The 19,883-nt window shown below is 46.9% G+C and overlaps 1 protein-coding gene across 2 annotated transcripts in view; it reads left to right on the top strand.

The window, feature by feature from the left end:
- ROR2 (receptor tyrosine kinase like orphan receptor 2) overlaps positions 1-19,883 on the top strand; it is a 186,246-nt gene that overhangs the window by 146,357 nt on the left and 20,006 nt on the right. For both annotated transcript variants that reach the window (XR_012002124.1, XM_072761354.1), the window contains exons 3-4: positions 12,873-13,160; positions 13,971-14,001. Coding sequence is in view for 1 of the 2 variants with exons in the window: in XM_072761354.1 (XP_072617455.1) it covers positions 12,873-13,160; positions 13,971-14,001 (319 nt within the window). In the remaining variant the exon portion in view is untranslated. The remainder of the gene's footprint in view (positions 1-12,872; positions 13,161-13,970; positions 14,002-19,883) is intronic.

Raw genomic sequence — 19,883 nt, 5'->3', positions numbered from 1 at the left:
TGTGTGTGTGTGTGTGTGTGTGTGTGTGTGTATGATTGCTTCCTGGAGTTTGCTGCAGGTATAAGGGCTCCAGGGCTGATGGGTAAAGTAGAAAACCTCACCCCCCTGTTGCAGACACAGTGCAAAGAGCCCTGAGCTCTGTGCCACTCCTTGGGGAAGGCCCGTTATTGAACACCCTCGCTCCTTCCCACTGCCGAGAATTTGAAGCTCCCGTTGGACTGTCCAGGATGTGGACAGACTGAGCAGTGGTGGGAGAAAGGCCTAGCCCATGGAGAAGAGGTGTGAGAGCACACACACTCGTGCTGTCCTGGGCTGAGGGTGGGGAGAGGCCTCGTGCGAGCTCACGGTGAGTCTTCCCCAGGGAGGGTGGACATGCACCCCAACTCCCGGAGTATGAGGCTGGGCTTTGCCCCCACGCCTTCCTCTTCATTGCCCCTTCGTCCCAGAGTCCCCTCAACTCCCGGCCCCCTGTCCTTGCAGAGACAGCCTCGACCAGGAAGGAGTGGCTGCAGCTGGTGGCCACTGCCTGGCATTGTGACTGTGGCTCCTGCTGGAGACAAGCAAGGCTCATTGGATTTGGCCACCATCCTGTGATCAGCTTGTTCACATGTGCTTGTCCTAACAGCTGTCTGTGTGTGTGTGCATGCATGTGCATGTGTGTGTGTGTGCATGTGTGTGTGCATGCCTACAGCCCATGGATCTGTGTCTGTTTCCCTCTGCCTCATGTCCGTGTGCACCGGCTGGCATGTGGCCCCCTCCAGCTGTTCTTTGGGCGTGTTTCTCTCTGGGCTTGTCCATGTCTGGGTCTGCTAGCTGCACATGGGTGTGGTGATGCCCTACCCCCTTGTGAGGCCAGGATGTGGCCCCGTGTGCAGGTGTTGGCCTGTGGTGCCAGCTCCTCCCTCCCCCCCCCCCCCCCACTGCTCCCCGCTGTCGCCTCTGAGGGCTGTCGTACCCGGGGAGCACACACTAGGTGTCTCTAGCCTCCAAAATCTACTGAAGGCCAGATGTCCAAAGTCAGGGTGTCAGCAGCGGGCTCAGTTCCTTTGGAATGTCCGAGGGGGACCTGGTGGCAGGCCTCCCTCCCGGCCGCTGGAGGGGCTGGCAGGGTGGATGTCCTGCTCTTGTGACCGCAGCCACTCCCACCTCTGCCCCTGTTGCTGCACGGTCTGCCGCATGGTCTTCTCTGTGCATCTGGGTCCAGATGTCCCTCTTCTGATGGAGCCACTGCACCGGGGCCCGCCCATACGACCTCAGATTGATGAGATGACATCAGCAATGCCCCCATTTGCCGATAAGAGCATGTTCACACGTCCTAGGGACTGAGCCCCAACACGCGGCATTGTGGGGGCCACCATTCGCTGCCCCGCAGGACGGGCACTCTCCTCCAGACTGCAGACCCTGTCACATGCGTTCCTGCATCGCTCAGGGCCTCAGACTTCCTGTGCTCCTGTTTTCCCCTGCTCTCTGATTCCCACCGTTGGCAATCTCACTCCCTCCTCCCCTGCCCCTGCTGCTCCTTGGCTTGTCCAACCCACTCATCCAGCCCACCCCGCTGCTGCCGCCGTTTGCAACTGCCTCTGGGCAGACCACTAGACGGCTCAGCGGGAACGTCTGAACCAGAGTGACCCACTGACCCTGCCCCCGGCTCATTTATTGGCCTGTAAATGCTTCTCTGAGAGAAGAGCAGCTTTATGTCCTGTGTGCAGCTCTCGGGGTCTCCCCCTCACCTGCCCTGCCAGACAGGTTGTCTGTTTTATTTCCCACCAGCCAAAGCCCTGTGACCTTGTGACCCCAAGTGCACGCGGCCTTCCTCATCTCCTTCCCAGACCAGTTGGTGTGGCCTGGTAAACAAGCAGCTCCTCAGGCACCTAAGTGATTTGACCACGTTGGAGAACATGTGGATGGCCAGTCAGGATTTGAAAAAAAACAACAGCATTAATCGCTGATCTGTGAGGTGGGAGGGGTATCCCATGGTGATGAGGTCTCCTGTTACCTCTGCCTTGGCTGTCTTTTCATGCTTGGACTCAGCTCCACTTTCCAGAGTTAGGGATGAGCACAAGGCTGGCCTGGCAGCAGGGCCACGGAGCCCATTAGCATCATTCTTAAAGGTACCCTGCTGTGCAGCAGGGGAAACCCTCTTGATTAAAAGGGAAGACTTCTGTTCTCCTCTAACACTGTGGGATGTTGACTGATCCAAGGGAGCCAGATTCTCAGTCGTCTGGGTCCCGCCCTACTTGGGCTGTTTGGTCCTGTCTGGAGAGGTTTAGGGTGGCCATAAAGGGAGCCTTGTGAGCTAGAGGAGAGCTTAGCAAAAGTTAGTTACACACCCCGTATTTTGCACAAAAGGAAAACGAAGCCGGGAGTTTAAATGGGTGCCTGTGAATAAAGCCAAGGGCCAAAGCAATGGTGTGCTTCATCTTGAGAGAACTTTCTGTCTTTCCTTTTGGCCTCCAGAGAATTAATGATGGTTATTCCAGTGGTGGGCCAGATGAACTTGGCCACCTTCCTGCTTAAATTACATACAAGTGCTCCATAAAAATTAGTAAAAGATGGAAATGATTAGGTGAACTTGCAGAGAGAGATAGAGCAATGTCCAGGAGCCAGATAGGAAGGAAGCAGAACTGTGACAGCCCTGGGCTGCCAGGAAGGATCCACTCTGGGTGGTCTCACTCTGTGGCCTTGGAGAATGTCTTCATGGCTTAGCTTATCTGAGACAGAGAGTTGTGTTCTGCAAGTGTCATGCACGTATGACATGGGATCCCCAGCAGTGAAAGATGGTGTCCCCATGTGGCCGTGGGCACATCCATGGGCTCCAGGGGAGAAGGAACACCCAGTAAGTCATGGGCACCTTAACAAAAGCTGGGGATGGGCCATGGGCTTCTGCAGATATATCAAATCCTCCAAAGCACTGATACCAGAAGAGACCCCCAAATGTAAATGCTACACTAGAGAGAATACCCAGGAGTAGGAGAATGCTGATTGAGATTATGTGAATAAATAAATGCCTTTAGTGTTACCGATTTCACTTGGAATTGGAGCTATTACATTTCCTTCAACTGGGAAAAATAAGAATTGTAACAAAAATCAAATTTGCTCTTAGGAAAATGAAAGAATTTACAATTCTTGTACCCTAAATAAGGCTTCTGGAAGATCATCCTGTTACAGAAACTGTTTTGCAAGGCTCAGCTGCAGCTGCTGGAGCCTTGGGTTTCAGCATCAAACCAGAGGGAATCCGTGGGGTCCAGAGAACTGAGTGTGGTAGGTAAGCCTTTGGTAGCAAGCCAGGAGACCTAGGGCCTACAGTCCTCACCTGAACCTTGGCTTGAGGGGGCAAGCACAGTAGCCGCTACTGTGAGAAATCAGGAAACCCAGTTTATGTGACAGGAATGTTGTGGGGAAATCCCAGGCCCAAGAGTTAACATGAAAACTTGGCACTGCCTGTTGCAGGAACTCCGTTCTCAAGGGGTTCCCACAGAAAAACCAGTCCTACAGTGGAAAATTATAAAGCACACTCAGAGAGGCTTGGGATGAGTGGTGAGCTAGTAAACAAGGGAGTCAGAAGGATTAAAGATAAAGGAAGAAAAGGCAGTGATGGGTTTGAAAACCAAACAGACCTTCTAGAAATAAGTTGTAGTCAGAGAAACGAGAAACTTGATGGGCAGGTCAAGGAGCAGATGGTGCACAGCTGGAGATTACAAAGGTTTAGAGAGTATAAAAGCAGTGAAGCACAGTGAGGACCCACATACAAGGGGAAGTTCAGCATCTATCCAGGAGGAAACTTTAGAGGAGAAATAGAGGGGTAGGGAGAAACAATGTTTGATGAGATACTGGTGGAGAATTTTATAGAATGGATGGAATTGGGATGGAAGCCCATTAAGGCTACATACAAATAAATTCACAGCTCAAGATCCATGGGAATGGCAAAGACAGAAGGGAAATATGCAAGGTAGCTTACAAGGGGAAAGGTCAGATTACCCAGGAAGGAACAAGAAGTAGCCTGACTTGCAGCAGTCAACACAGAAGCCAGAAGATGGCAGTGTAATCTCCAGTCTAGAATTCCATACCCAGCTAAACTGGTACTCAAGTGTGAAAGTCACGGGTTACTCTTCGACCAAGACTGAGGATGTTCACAACCGCAGTCCTTTACCCAAAGAGCAAATGCGATTCAGGTTGAGGAAACACCTGAGGAACCTGCTCTTCTCTAAGGGAAGCATGTACAGGTTAATAGATTAGTAAGGGAAAAATGGAGAATAAAGAAAGAAACCCAGTAGAACACAGGAAAGGAGGATTAAAATGAAGAATAAAATGCAAAATGAAAACATTAAAAATAAAACTTGCCAGTTAAAAAACTCATTCACACAGATAGACATATCAATTAACGTGTTAAATTATATGTTCTTTACAAGACCCATCTTTAAAATATAATCACAAAAATGATTTTAAAAATTAAAAATACAGTGTAAGACTGTGTTAATCAAAAGTACCCTGAGGTAGCTACGTTACTGTCAGACAAAATGGTCTCTTAGACAAAAGCCTTACTGAGTGACCTAATGACTAGCTGATGCCATAAACCTAAAGTTTGTTGTACCTGACAACATGGTTTCCAATACATAAACACAACCCGACAAAATTACTAATAGTCATCTGACAAATACAGAACCAATGAACACAGGTACCACTGAAAGTAATAGATAAGCATATTAAAATTTGAAAAACTTTACAAGCTTCATCTATTGGACATTTAAAAATCCTTGCACTGAGCAGTTAGAGAAACACATTCTTTTTTTTTTTTTTTTAGATTTTTTAAAAAATTTATTTGTTTGAGAGAGAGAGTGAGCATGAGCAGAGGGGCAGAGGGAGAGGGAGAAGCAGACTCTCCACTGATACAGGGTTCAGTCTCAGGACTTGGAGATCATGATCTGAGTTGAAGGCAGATGCTTAACAGACTGAGCCACCCAGGCGCCCTGAGAAAACGCATTCTTGCCAATAAAATGTGCAACACTTACTGTAAGTATTATCTCTGTGGTAGACTGTAAAACAAATCTCAGTGGTATCAAAGAATTGTCATCACCTAGGCCGTGTTCTGTGACAACAGTGCAGTTAGGAACACTTTCGGGGTGGCCTGAGTGGCTCAGTCGGTTAAGCGGCTGCCTTCAACTCAAGTCATGATCCCAGAGTCCTGCGTTCGAGCCCCACATTGGGCTCCCACTCCCTCTGCTCCTCCCCCAGCTTGTGCTCTCTCTCCCAGATAAATAAAATCTTAAAAAAGAATACTTTCAACAACATACCTAAAAGGGAAAACATAATGTAAGTTTTAAGATACACTTGGGTCTGGGCAACGTTATGGAGATTAAATAATTTGTTAGTTGGCAAAGAAAAAGTTGAAGGGTATTTGTACTCTAAATGCATGTATTAGAAAAATCATTAACTGCAGAAGTTAGAAAAAGAGCAATAGTGTAAAAATTTGAACAGAAAGCTGCAGAAGGAGAGCCCAGTGGGTAGTAAACCTTTCAAAACACTCAAGCTCGTGACATCTTTAAGATGCAGTAGTGAAACAGCACTATTTCAGATCCATCGGATGACAAACATTTTTAATCCCCTAAACACCAAATATTAACACAGTTGTGGGGGAAACAGATTAACTGACATTGATAGTGAGCATGCATGGTTTCAAGCATTCTTGAGACTTAGATAAATAAGAGACTTCAAGGCCCTGTGACATCACCTCTGCATCCAAGTAGATGCTCTCAAGATATTTTTGCATGTGTGAAGGATGAGACGTGTATACATGTGGTCTTTAAACACTTGCAAAAATATGGAAACAGCTCGCTACCCCTCAGTTGGGAAAAGGATAAAGAAGTCCTGGTTTGTTTGTACAGTGAAGTATTATACAGTTGTTAAAATAAATGAACACCAACAAAGATAAATCCCAAGCTGACTTTGATTGAAAAAAAAAAAACTAGCAAAGATGATCTTTCAGAGAAAATTTCTAAAAATATAAAACAATAAAAATGCACATTGGAATGGTGTGTACCATTTCTCAGGAGAGGGAGGGAGAAATGGGGAAGTGTGGATTTTAGTTGCATCCTAGAATGTCTAATTTTTAAAAAAGCATTCTAAGTCAGAGATCCCTGGGTGGCTCAGTGGTTGAGTGTCTGCCTTTGGCTCAGGTTGTGATCCTGGGGTTCTAGGATCAAGTCCTTCATCGGGCTCCCTGCAGGGAGCCTGCTTCTTCCTCTGCCTATGTCTCTGCCCCCCTCTCTCTCTCTCTGTCTCTCATGAATAAATAAATAAAATCTTTATAAAAACGTGTTCTAAGTCAAATATGGTAAAATTAGTATAAAATGTTATGTACACACACTATTGATGTGTGCAACAGGTATCTGTTACATTACTATTTATATTTTTTATATGTTTGTACCATTTCAGTATTTAAATTTTAAATTAAGACAAACTAATATTGAGCAAAAACGATTAGGTAAAAGGATATGTGAGCAGTATGAATTTTAAAAGCAAAAAGGCTACAGTATTGCTCTTTGAAGAAAAGTCTGCATAGAAAATCCAAGATGGTCAGGTCAGAAACTATTTTAACTAATAAGATAGTTGAGTAAAGTGGCAAGATAAAAGAAAAATATACACAGTGGACAGAATATTGACCTCCCAAAAATGTCCCTGGAATCTGTGAATGTTTCACTTTTCATGGTTTAGGGACTTTGCAGATGGGATTAAGATTTTGAGATGGGAAATGATCCTGGGGGATCTGGGTGGGCCCAGTGTAAGCACAAAGGTCCCTCCTTAGGGAGGCAGGAGGGTCAGATCACTAGCTGGAGACGTACTGCTGGAGGCAGATATGGGGCTGAATGCAAGGGAGGTGCCACCAGCCAGGGCATGTGTGGCCTCCAGAAGCTGTAAAGGCAAGGACAGAGACTCCCAGAGCCTCCAGAAGGAACACAGCCCTGCCGTTACCTTGATGTCAGGACTTCTGACCTCCAGAACTGTAAGATAGTAAATTTGTGTTGGTTTATGCTACTAAGTCTGTGCTAATTTGTTATGGCAGGAATAGGAAATTAGTACAATATGTAGAAATCCAAGACTTGTCCTATAAGCCTTCCTTAAACCACTTAGATGGAAATAAAAACAATTCTTAAAGTACTAAGAATTCTAGGATACCTAAAAAACTGCCTAAAAATACATATAAAGGTCTCTACAAAGAAAATGACCAAGCTTTCTTGACTAGGTGAGAAGGTCTGACATAGAAACGTAGACTGTACTTTCTCCAAATTGTCAAGAAGTCAGTTTAACGTAAATCATCTGTAAATGCAGCCTTTCTCCATCGACACCCCAAGTTTTATTTTTTTAATTTTTATTTTTTTTAAAATTTTTATTTTACTTATTCATAGAGACACACAGAGAGAGAGAGGCAGAGACATAGGCAGAGGGAGAAGCAGGCTCCATGCAGAGAGCCCGACGTGGGACTCGATCCAGGGTCTCCAGGATCACGCCCGGGGCTGCAGGCGGCGCTAAACCGCTGCACCACCGGGGCTGCCCTGACACCCCAAGTTTTAAACCAAAACTACCAGGATGGTTCTAAATTGAATCTGGACAAGAAATAGCCATGAGATTGAGAAACCTTTCTTTTTTGGAGACTGAGAGAAAGCGCGTGCATGCGTGCTTGCACATTGGAGAGGTGGGGAGGGGCAGAGGGAGAGAGAGAATCTTTTTTTTTTTTTTTTTGGAGAGAGAGAATCTTAAGCAGACTTCCCACCCTGCACAGAGCCCAACGAGGGGCTCGATCTCGCAAACCTGAAATCATGACCTGAGCCAAAACCAAGAGTTGGGTTGCCAATTGACCGAACCATCCAGGCGCCCCAACATTTGCTATTCTTGATATCAAAGCTTATTTCATTTATTATAATTTAACAAATGTGACACTGCCCTAGCAACAGGCTGAGATCAGTGGTGTGGGGAGTGAAGTTAGAAACGAATAGAGGCTGTTTTAGATGCGGCAGCTGAGGGATCACCCTCTGTGGCAGAGACTTGACCCTGGAGAATCAGCAAATATCTGAGGATGGGGTGTTCTGGTCGACTGCACGATAAAGGGCCAGCTGGGTGTGTTTTAGGAAGAGTAAGGGACCCTCCCCCCTCCAGTCAGTGAAAGTGTGGGGAGAGTAGAGAAAATTTCCAAAGTATTGATACCATGGATGTCAGCTGTCTGCCGTTACATGTCTTCCTAATTTCTTCCTTTTAAAAGCTCAGTTTAATCACCCACCTGGTGGGGGAGGGTGCGCCATGAGTTTTTGCAGTTACTGTGTCATCTACCTATGGTTTTGGTCTCTCTGACCTTCCAGTAGAGCAGGAAGGAGGCTGATTCAAGACCTAGCTTGGGGCACGGGTGCCATCCGTGGAGAGTCTGCCTTATCCATTCCCAGCGGGACAAGGCTTTCATATGCCTTTGCATCTAGAACCACCGGGGGGCTGGTGCCGGAGATGTAGGTACCTTCTTCCCAGTCCTGATGTCTTCCTCTAGTGGTGCTTCATCATGGGGTGGTTTCTGGCCTGCTCTTAAGTTTGTTCTTGGATGGGTTCGGTTCACTGACACTACAGCTGTTCTTTGTCCTCAGCAACTGAAAGCAAGTATTCCTGGCCCCAACCACGTGTATAAGAGCTTTTGGGAGATACCATTGCCCAGACCCCTCCTGGGTCTTGGTTGCCATGGGGGTGAAGGTGGTCTTTTTTATAAGCTCCCGGGTGGCTCCAGTGTGAAGACAGAGGTGAGCACTGGTGGTTTAGATGCGGGCAGGATCGAGAATTAGTAAGAATACCACGTGAGGACGAGATTGCTGCGCTAGGTTCTCCTTTGTTTTCTGCAAACTGAGGAGGGTGTGGCTTCAGGGGTGAGTGTTCATCTGTTGAGAGTGAAGGGGATCTGGAAAAATTGGATGCCTCAGGCTCGGAAGAAATCGGTGGAGGCCTTACCCTAGTATCTGAGCAAAGCTGAGGGTGGTTGCCAGCACTCAGGGAAGGATGCTTTCAACACAGTGGCTCCTCCTCCCACCTGGTACTTCCATCCACCCCACCCCATCCCACCTCCCACTTTTACCAGGTTTGTCCACCTCGTCTCCCCTTGCTCATCGACATGTACCTCGTCCCTCCTTAGGGGCATTTTCTGACCAAGGATTACATTTGTGATGTCATGTAGCCATCAGCACGCTCTAGTTCCAAACTTTTTCTGCACTCCAGCAGGAGACCCCGTACCCATTAAGAGTCTCTCCCTAATTTCCCCTCCCCCAGCCTCTGGCAACTATTTATCTGCTTTCTGTTTCTGGAGATTTACTTGGTCTAGATATTTCATGTAAACAGGGAGAGCCAAGAGTGCTTTAATGATTAAATCAGTGGTGTAAGGCACACGAGCTTCTTCCGGCCACATTAGCTATCATGATGAAAACGTCTGACAGGGAATTGCTGGCACTGTCTCTGAACTAAACCTCGTTCTGACTCCAGTAGATGGTTTCAGTGTCCTGCGCGGTGGGAAGGGGTCAACACCAAGCTCTTTGTGTCCATGCAGAGGGCAGAGGAGCCAGAGAATGGGGAACACTGACAGGTTCAAGTCTAACGCTTAGCAGTTTGTCGATCGAGGATGTAGGAGAAGCTGTTGATGGATATGATGAAGAATTCCATGTTTCCACACCCATTCGATGTAAAAAAGATATTCTGGAGAAGAAACATACTGGTTCTGTTTGCAATCATTGGGCAATAATTATCGGCTGGCTGCTCCTCAAGTCTCCTTGGTTGGACGAAAGGAACGGATCCCTTAACTTTCTTCTCTGGCTTCTAACCCACCTTCTCTCCCTTTCTAGAGAAATGTTTCCATGTTGAAGAAGATCCTCCTCTATCTTTCAGAATATTTAGCCAGCCGGTGGAGCTGTCCCAGGTTGACGTATGCAGATGTCCTTAAAGTGGAGGGGACGTATGCAAGCCAGTCCCCCAAAGGCAGGAGATGAGAGCCAGCAGTGACCACCATGTCCCCCGGCCCCGAGAACCCCCAGGCCTGCTGCTTGTAGATGTTTGCTGATCACCTTGGAGACACAGACCCTTATGTTCAACCTTTACATGAAGCCATTGCCCGGGTCTGCCAGGAAGCTCTGGTTTGTCACAGGTCTCTGGAGGAACTGTCATCAACGTGGAGATGAGAATTATAATTAAGCTTAGGCCAAGAAGAGATCGTTGTAACTTTAACGTGTCATCTGCTGTTTTACATCATAATTTGATGACTGTTTTGTATGCCCCACTCTGCATCCATGTTATGCAAACCTTGACGAAGCATTTGAATATTAAGCAACTTGAAAGTGCTTCATATGAATCTCTCTGATTAAGCTGGGCTCTGGCCACTCACAGTGAAATGGTGCGTTCACCGTCATCTGTGCCCGAGATTATGTCAGAGTAACTGCTTCAGACCGTCCAAATCAGATTGGCTCTTGTGTTTGAAGACCCGGGGGTCTAGGGTGGGAGCTGCAGGAACCAGATCTCCCCAAGTCCAGCTTGTGCAATCAAGTTAATGAAGAGTGTATGTCCCGAACATCACCCTACTCGGTTCCAGGGGTTGTCATCGACATGTCTCTCACATTCCAGCTTTGTGTCATCCATGAGAATTCTGTTCCATAGGTTAATTCAGGGAATTAAGTGGAGAGCATTAAGGTGGAATCTAATGATGTGAGTAATAATGATTAGTGCTAATTAGTGACACCTCTCCAGACAGCTATCCACTGTCCCTTGTTGAGGAAAACCATCCCTGCCTCTTAAAATTCACAGCCTCCCATCCCCTTTGCTGCCTCCTGTCACCCAACACCTAGGGGCTATCACCCAGCCTGTGAAACATACCTCAGGGGTCCACTAGAAACCCTATAGTTTTCCATCCAGTGAGGCAGTAATAAGAGATATGTGCCATCTTTCAACTTCATTTTGTTTTTTTAAAAGGGTAGGAACCTACCAGAAATGAAGCCAAAAGATTCAGAGCATGAATGTATCTTAGTTTTGTCTGAAGTGAGTTCACCTCCTCATGGCTGTTGTCTTATCTGTCTAACCTTAGGGTCTTTGTGTGTGTTACGGAATTTTATCTTGCATGCTTATCTTGACAGCATGATCTCCCAGCTCCTGACCTGCACTATGCGTATACTCACACATCACACACTAAAATGCACACACATCACACAACACACCGCACATACACGGAGTTACACTCCCTGCACCATGAGTAAACCACATCACACCCACATACCTCATGCCTCACACACATATCAGAGGTGCACACACACACACACACACACACACACTGCACCACACCTGCACCCACACCACACAAGCACGTACATACATACTCCTCACACACAGCCCACCACATACACCTCATATACCATGTCACACTTGCACACCACACACCACACTACAAATACACCACGTCACACAAACACACCACTTCACACACACACATCACACCACACACACCTATCAGAGATGCACACCACACACACACACTGTACCACACCCATACCACACAAACACACACATACACTACTCACACACACACCACATACACCATGTCACACTTGCACACCACACACACACACCACACCCACAAATATACACACCACATCACACACACATACCACACACACATCAGAGATACACACCACACACATACATACATACCCTCTCCTCTCTAATCTGTTTTACTTCCTCCTGTTCCCCATGGCCTATGTCACCAGCTGAGTGTCCCCACCCCTGAGTGGATTGAGCCCCATACTCCAGCTGCACTCACTCTGCCCTCTGGGTCCTCTCGGGTCCTGCGCTCCATCCAGTGTGGGTCCCCACACAGCTTCTCCAGCTCCTGTCCCAGGTGCAGTAGGACAGGACCTTCAGCAGCACTCAGCCTTGACATCCTTGTTCTGTCCAGGCCAGCGGTTAGCTCATTTCTGAGGGTGTGTCTGTTTTGCGATGAATTTTTCCTTATTGAGGTTTTGTAGTTGGTGGTGTGGCAGGAAAGAGCATGGCCTTTCCAAGTGTGACTTACATGGTGGCTCAGTGAGATGAGACCTAGTGCTTGCAAAGAGAAACACAGTTGATCCTCGCTCTGGCTTTCATACTTTCCAGTACCCCTACTGTCTGAAGTGTACCGTAATGCCCAAATCAGTGCTCACGAAGCCATTGTGGTCATTCACAGACGTGCCTAGAGCCATGACAATTTAGACTTGCCCGATATACACATTCCTAGCTGAGGCTCAACAAGGCGACCCCTGCCTAACTGTTCCAGCTCATATTGTGAACAAGTATCCTTTCTGTGGTCCATATAGTCCTGTGTTTTTTGCTTTTTTTTTTTTTTCTTTTTGTTGGTGATTTCGCTGTTTAAAATCCCCCCAGTGATGGTGCTGGAGTGCTGGTTGGCCTTCCTAAGCCCCAGAAAGCTGTGATGTGCCTTACAGAGAAAACACGAGTTAGCTAAGCTTCCTTCAGGCACGAGTTAACAGCAGTGGTGGCCATGGGCTCAATGTTGATGATCCACGACCCATATTAGGTTGTCTAATAAGGTGTCTTTAGGCAGAAACACACGTAAAATGAACTTATGCCATGATTGAGGACAATACTGTGACCAGAGGCCCAAAGGAACCTGACAGTATTTCCCTAGGAGCAGTGCTTTGCTAACCCAGTGTTCTCAGAACATTCTGGAACATTATTATCACCAGTGCCAGGAATGGGCTGTATTTACATGAGAGAAAACAGGAGCCCTCCTGAGCCGGTCCTGGGAGGAGCGCCCGGCAGCCCCCTCTGCCAGCCCTCACTCAGTGTTGCTGTTCTGTGATCGCTCTCTGCTGCAGGCTACTTCCTGAATTTTCTGGAGCCAGTGAACAACATCACCATCGTGCAAGGCCAGACAGCCATTCTCCAGTGCAAGGTGGCGGGGAACCCCACCCCCACTGTGCGATGGCTGAAGAACGACGCCCCCGTGGTGCAGGAGCCCCGGCGCGTCATCATCCGCAAGACAGAATACGGCTCGCGATTGCGGATCCAAGATCTGGACACGACGGACACCGGCTACTACCAGTGCGTGGCCACCAACGGGGTGAAGACCATCACGGCCACCGGCGTCCTATTTGTGCGGCTCGGTGAGTCGGGGCAGCCTGGGTGTGCAGTTATCAGGTGGGGATACTCGAAGCCCCGGGACAGAAGGGTCATTTGCAGCTTGAAACCGCACCCCCACCTGCCAGCAGAAGGATCAATAAAACCCTTCCCTGTGGCCTCTCCCTTTGCACGAGGGCCCGGCCTAACCTGCAGCCACTTGCTAGTAGTAAAGGAACACAGACAGACGGAGCGGTCTGTAAACCCGGAGTGCAGAAGGGAGCCCCAGACACGTTTCTGTGAGGTGAGCCTGAAGGCCATGTCCTAGGTGGTGGTCCCATGAGGAGGTGCGCACACACACACACACACACTGCACTACCAGGTACCTGGTACCTGCTGCCGAGCCCAGGGGCGACCATCCTCATCACCGGTGGCCACAGGGAGGGGTGGATGAATCCTCTCTCATCCCAGCTGCAGATGATCCCCGTGCTGCCCCAGCCCTGCCACCCGGGCTCCAGACCGTTCGGGCCCCGGTTAGGAAACATCTCCTGAATCAAGGTTAGATGAGGAGAGAGCGAGACAAGGCAGCAAGAACTCCAAAAATACCTCCAAATGTTTCTGCAGAAACCGAGAGTGCTCCCCATCCACATTTCGTGGTTTTTGGCATCCCTGGCATGTAATCTTGGGCAGCAGCAGAGCCCAGGGCCCGAGGACGGATCACCACAAATGAGCACACTGGCCTGCGGCTGCCTTTACCATGGGCTGGATTGAAAAACAAAAAAAAAAAGATTGATTCCAAGTTGTGAAGTATTAATAACCTGTCTTCTTTCTTTCTTCTTCTTCTTTTTTTTTTTTAGGTCCAACACACAGCCCAAATCATAACTTTCAGTAAGTATCTGTTTTCCTCAAACCATTTTCTCATTCCCAGAGGGTTTCCGTTATATAAGGATCCAGGATTTAAATCCAGCAACTGCACATCTTTGCCGAATTTGCTGGACGTTGGCTGGACTTCACATAAGGATGACGATGTGCTTGCTTTGGGGGGAACACCGTTATATTTTCTGTGGCTCAGCATTGGGGAGAGATGTCGCAATAGCAATTGTTGCTGGTTCCTTCCAGTGACAGTGAGTTTACAAGGCAGCTGGGAGGAGTGTAAGTGTCCAGGCCAGGTTCCTGGGGCCACCAGGTGTCCCGGGCACATTTAGAAACAGGGAGGGCACTCTCACTGAAATCCTAGCTTCACTCGTGACCGGCTGTGGGTCTAGGACATGTGTGGCCACTGAGCCTCCTGGCATCCTCCGAAGTAGGCAAGTGTTGGACCCACCTTCCCAGGTGAGGACACTGAGGCTGAGTCTGGCTCATGCATCTTTCTCAGCCGTGGGTGGGTCCTGACTGTGAACCCAGGTGCCTTTTCCCTGATGCATCATCTTTGCATTGTACCTGTCCATCTTGGGAGATTCTCTGGACCCTGCACGTCCTGTCATCCTGTATACCAGAACCCCTCTTGTCAGGGCTTGTGTTTGAGGTTAGCAGGAGCTACTGGGCTCCTCATTTCTTGTCCAGACCTATCAGAGAGCCATGGCTTCAGCTCCAGATGTTGTGAATGGTGACACAGATGCTACATGTTGGTCAGTATTTGCTCATCCACGTTCCCCACCCCCTGGCACCTCGTCACACTGGTCACTGGGAAGGGTGGGCAGGGGCCCCAGGTAGCATACATCGGGCACTATTTGCAGAAGGTGGATCTTGATATATTTAAAGAAATCTTCTTACCCTGCTGCTATGGACTGAATTACATCCCCTACCCTTTCTCCTCCCAGCCCTCCACTTCCCGATTCATACACTGAAGCCTTAACTCCCTGGCCCCTGTGACAGTATTAGAGAGAAGGCCTTTATGGAAGAAATGACAGTTAAATGAGGTCCTGAGAGTGGGACCCTGATCCTATAAGACTCATGTCCTTACAAGAAGAGGAAGACACGTCAGAGCTCTTTCTGTCTACCATGTGAGGACACAGCAAGAGGGTCGCTGTCTATAAGCCAGGAGCTGAAGAGGCTGTTACTTTGATACTGAACTTGTCAGCGGCCCCAGAACTATGAAAAGTCAGCTTGTCCCACCTGGGCTATTTGTTATGGCAGCCTGAGCTGACTCATACATCCACTTTATTACTATACCATATTTTTAGGCTTCTTTGCCATTGTCTTTTACTCTTTCATCTGGACTTTTGTCCATTTGTATTTTAATCAGAATTGCATAGAAATAGGATTTTTTGCAGTTACTTTTTCAGATACAAAGGTTGCTGTGTGGTTTTACTCCTTTGAATGTATTAATATTATGTTATGTAATAGAGCTCCTGGTGTTGAGTAGCTTTGCGGTCCAGGTCTGAAATCCACTCAGTTGGGGTGAGTTATTCTTTCATTGGGCTGCTGAATCGATCTGCTGCTTTGTGCCAGCACACGGCCTTCTGTAATCAGGGACCTCGTAGTCAGAGGCACCAACGGTGACCACGACCTTTATTCAGTAGACTAAACTCCACCTCCATGTGGCATCTCTGGAAGCTAACCGAAACCAAGACAGAAAGAGGGGGAATCAGTGGGCTTAAGACAGATTTGTCCATAAGTTCTCCATCTTTGTCTCTGGAGTGTCACCAGCTCATCCCACCTGTTGACTCCTCTCTTGGGCCATTTCCTGAGATTCTTTCCTTGCTGGACCAGCCGGGTGCCTGTGCCTGCAAATGCAGAGCTGAACAGTGAGTAATGGTGGAGCCTCGGTCGATCACTGAGTGCAGCAGGCCAGCACTGTGTTGCTGCTCTGAAATGTGAGTGGGAACGGCTGCTAGGACTCCCTTCCAGGCCCCCTTTCCCAGCTGCAGCCCTTGCACAACCACACCTGCACATGCTGCCAGATCCCTGGACACCCCACCGGCTCGTGTGTGTTGAGCGAGGTACAGGGATTTACTGCTGTTCAAACAATGCTTTTCCTTTCATGCTTTTGAAGAGAAGGTGAGGAGGGTGTGTGTATGGGAAACAAAGACTTTAAAAACAGGCTGTGACTCCACAGACCCAAGTTCAAAGACGGCGTTATTACGGCTTACTCAGGTAGCAGCTTGGGTAACGTGAGGGGATTAATGTAAGGCTCTGTGTCTCATGTTTCATGTATGGGTTTCATTTTTATCTGCTCTTTTAGAATGTGGTTCATTTTCATGATGACAGACCTGTATGTACACCGCAGGGTAGCCTGGTGGCATGGCCAGGCGGTGGAGGGGTGGTTAGAATGAGGTAGCCCCGAGACCTGCATATCAGAGCTTCCCTGTTCCCAGCATTGCTGTCCTGGCCGACATCGTGGCCCACACGTGTGTGCACACATAATGTGTAGCAGCAGACGCTGCCTAAAGGGAGCTGTGGTGTTCTCTTGGACAATTAAAAATTACATTAGTCATTGGCCTCTGGAAAATCGCCTTCCTTGGGGCTGTTTCCTGAGCCCTTTTCTTACCTTACAAATGGCAAGTGACTCCAAGGCTTTGGCCACTCACCACCCCTACTGTTTGTGGCCCTGGAAGCCCCATTTCCTGGTCTGTCTCCCCATCTCCAGGCCCCCAAACTCCACCACATCAGGGGCATCTCCAGGCAGATGACTCAGAGGTACCCCACCGTTGACATGTCTAAACAGAACTCACCTCTCTGCTCCCTCCAATTCCTTCCACTGCTATTTTTGGGGGAACTGTCATAACCAAGTTCAAGCTTTATCCTAATTACAGGAAAATAGCCCTATTAAAAAAAAAAAACTGAAACTGCCAACAAGCCAATTATTAAAAATGACTTCAGGAGAAACCAAGCTGCCTTACTGTTGGTAAGTAAACCGGCTCAGACAAAAGGCTGACACTGAGCATTTGATGTGAAAGCCATTATACCAGCAACCTAATCAAACTGAGTTGGAGGGAGGAGAGAAGCCAGCCTAATTTTTTTTTTCTCTGTGACTTCTTGTCATGATAGATGCTGCTTCTCGGAAAATATAACTCCTTAAATCCCACAGTACAGGACTTGAATAAAAATAGAAACTTAATTCATCTTAAGATTATGTGATGCAGGCAATAAGCGAGTAAAGAGATCATCGTGGGTAAAGTCATTAGAGAACACACACCCTCCTTAACTCAGACCACATAACGACACAGTCGAAAATGTTTGCGCTCTAGCGGTAATGATAGTATTAGTGCTGGACGTGTAGTAACACATTTAATGCCTCCACTTGGTCTTTCTCTGTTTTCAGTTGAGCCCATGCATTAGCTGTTATGCCCTGTGATGCATGGATGAGAGATTTTCACACACCGACCTCCAAAGTCATCCAAGGAAATACCAACCTTCTGAGGTTTGCCCCGGAGGGACCAGCTCCCTGAACACAGTGTGGGAGAATTACACTTACTTCTTGGTGAACTGGTCACACGTGAGCTGCCGTTTCTCTGCTTCTGGCCGTCTCGCGTGATCCTGGCCTTGATGACCAGGGCAGAACCAAGTGTTTCTGAGAGGTTCTGCTGACTTGGGTTTTTATGGCGTGAATGTTGGCGTTGAGTGTGTTCAGTTGGACCAAGTGCACACTTTTGTCACATCTAATACGACATCAGCGTAGTTGGATGCTAGGAGTACTTTATCTTGGAATTAGAAATATAAAGCATGGTGTCTTACTTTTAAGGAAATCATTCATTCATTTAACAGATTTATACTGGGGGGCAACTACATGCCAGGCTTTGTTCAGGGGGTCGGGAATATAACAATGAATGAAACAGACAAAAACTAAAAATTCCTGCTGTGCGGTGGTTACACCCTCTTGGGAGACTCTTGTGTCTGGCTTCTTTCATGACATGTAGTATCTGAAAGATTCTTCCTGTGGCTTATTCCTGTTTGTTGGTGGTAAGTCCTCTGCTTTATGACAATACTACAATATGTTTATTTACCCATGGGTGGACATTTGGGTGTCCGGTTTGGGGAAGTTATAAATAAGGCTGCTTTGAATATTTTGTGTTCAGGTATTTTTGTGAGCATATTTCAATTTCTCTGGAATACATCCTTGTCTGTGGGATTACTGGGTCAGATGGTAAGTATGTACGTAAGAAATGGCCAAACTCTTCCCTTAGAGTGGTTTTTCCACCTGATGCTGTCACCAACAATGTGTGAGTTGCAGCCACATCCACGCCAACATGTGGTGTTGTCTGATTTTAGCCATTCAGCATCTTGTGTTGTGATGATTCATGGTGGTTTAATTTACATTTTCTCCTCACAAAAGGTAAGACCATCTTTTCAGGCCACACTTTTGTACAGTATCTGTTAGGCTTTTGTCCAATTTTACTGTGGTGTTTGTCTTCCTATTGAGCAACAAGAGTTCTTTATATATTCTGTATACAGCTCCTTTGTCAAATACATAAAATGTTTTCTCCCAGTCTGTGGTTTGCCTTTTTCTCTTCCTTTTTTATGATTTTATTTATTTATTTGAGAGGGAGAGCATGAGCATGATGTGGGAGGGGCAGAGGGAGAAGCGGACTTCCCACTGATCAGGGAGCCCAATGGGGGTTTGATCCCAGGACCCTGAGATTGTGAACTGAGCTGAAGGCAGACACTTCACCGACTGAGCCACCCAGGAGCCCTGCCTTTTTATTTTCTTAATGCAGTCTTTTGATGAGCAGGAAAATTTAATATTGATAAGTCTAATTTATCATTCTTTTCTTTTATGCATCATGTCTGAGAAATCTTTGCCTTTGCTTACTTCAGTACAATAAAGATATTCTCTGGTGTTTTCTTCTATAAGTGACATAGTTTTAGCTTTTATGGTCAGGTCTGTGATCCAACTCAAAGGCAGATTTTGTGTATAGTAGGAGTCATGACTTTATTTTTTCCATACAAATGTCCAGTTCTTCTGACACCCATTTTTGAAATGATTGATCCTTCTCAAATGCCTTCATGCCTTTATTGAAAATCAGTTGATCATAGGAGAGGGTCTATTTTGAGAGATTCTCCATCATGTTCTGTTGATCTGTCCTTATATCCCAGTATCACATTGTCTTCATAATTGTAACGTTGTGGTACATGTTACAGTTGGATGGTGCAAATTCACCCTCATCCTTCCTCTCTTTCGTGATTGTTGTGGCTATTCTATTTTGCATTTGCCTGTAAATTCTAGAATCAGTTTGTCAATGTCTACATAAGTGTGTCCGCGGATGTTCTTAACTTTCCATTTTGAAATAGCTTCAAATGTACAGAAAAGTTACGATGAGAAGAGTAATAGTAATGTTTCTTGTATCTTTTTACCCAGGCTTACCAACTCTCATTTTGCCATATTTGATTTATTATTGTCCTGTACATATTTGTAATTACTACTTTTCCTGAGCCACTTGAGAATTGGCTGCACTCATCATGCCCTTTCCCCCTTTATGCTTCTGTGTGTATTTCCTAAGATCAACCATATTTCCTTATAGAACAACAGCTTCAAATCCAGTGAAAATTGCCATTCATTTTCCAGTTTCTTTAATTGTCCCAGTAATACCATTTAGACCCCTTCCCTGGGACAGAATCCTCTTCACATTGTTTTCACGTCCTTTAATCTGGAACAGTTTCTCAGCCTTTCAGGACATGGAAATTTTTGACAAATGCAAGGCAGTTATCATACAGAAGATCTCGGCATTTGAGTTTGGCTAATGTGTATGATGATGTCCATGATTAGATGCTGCATATGCATTTTTTACTTAAAGTATGTAAGTGACGTTTCCTTTTCAGGGTCACACATC

This window comes from Vulpes vulpes, chromosome 1 (genome assembly GCF_048418805.1).
Source record: "Vulpes vulpes isolate BD-2025 chromosome 1, VulVul3, whole genome shotgun sequence".
Lineage (NCBI taxonomy): Eukaryota > Metazoa > Chordata > Mammalia > Carnivora > Canidae > Vulpes > Vulpes vulpes.
Note: the sequence above shows the minus strand (reverse complement) of the source record. Positions and strands in the feature narration are given on the sequence as shown.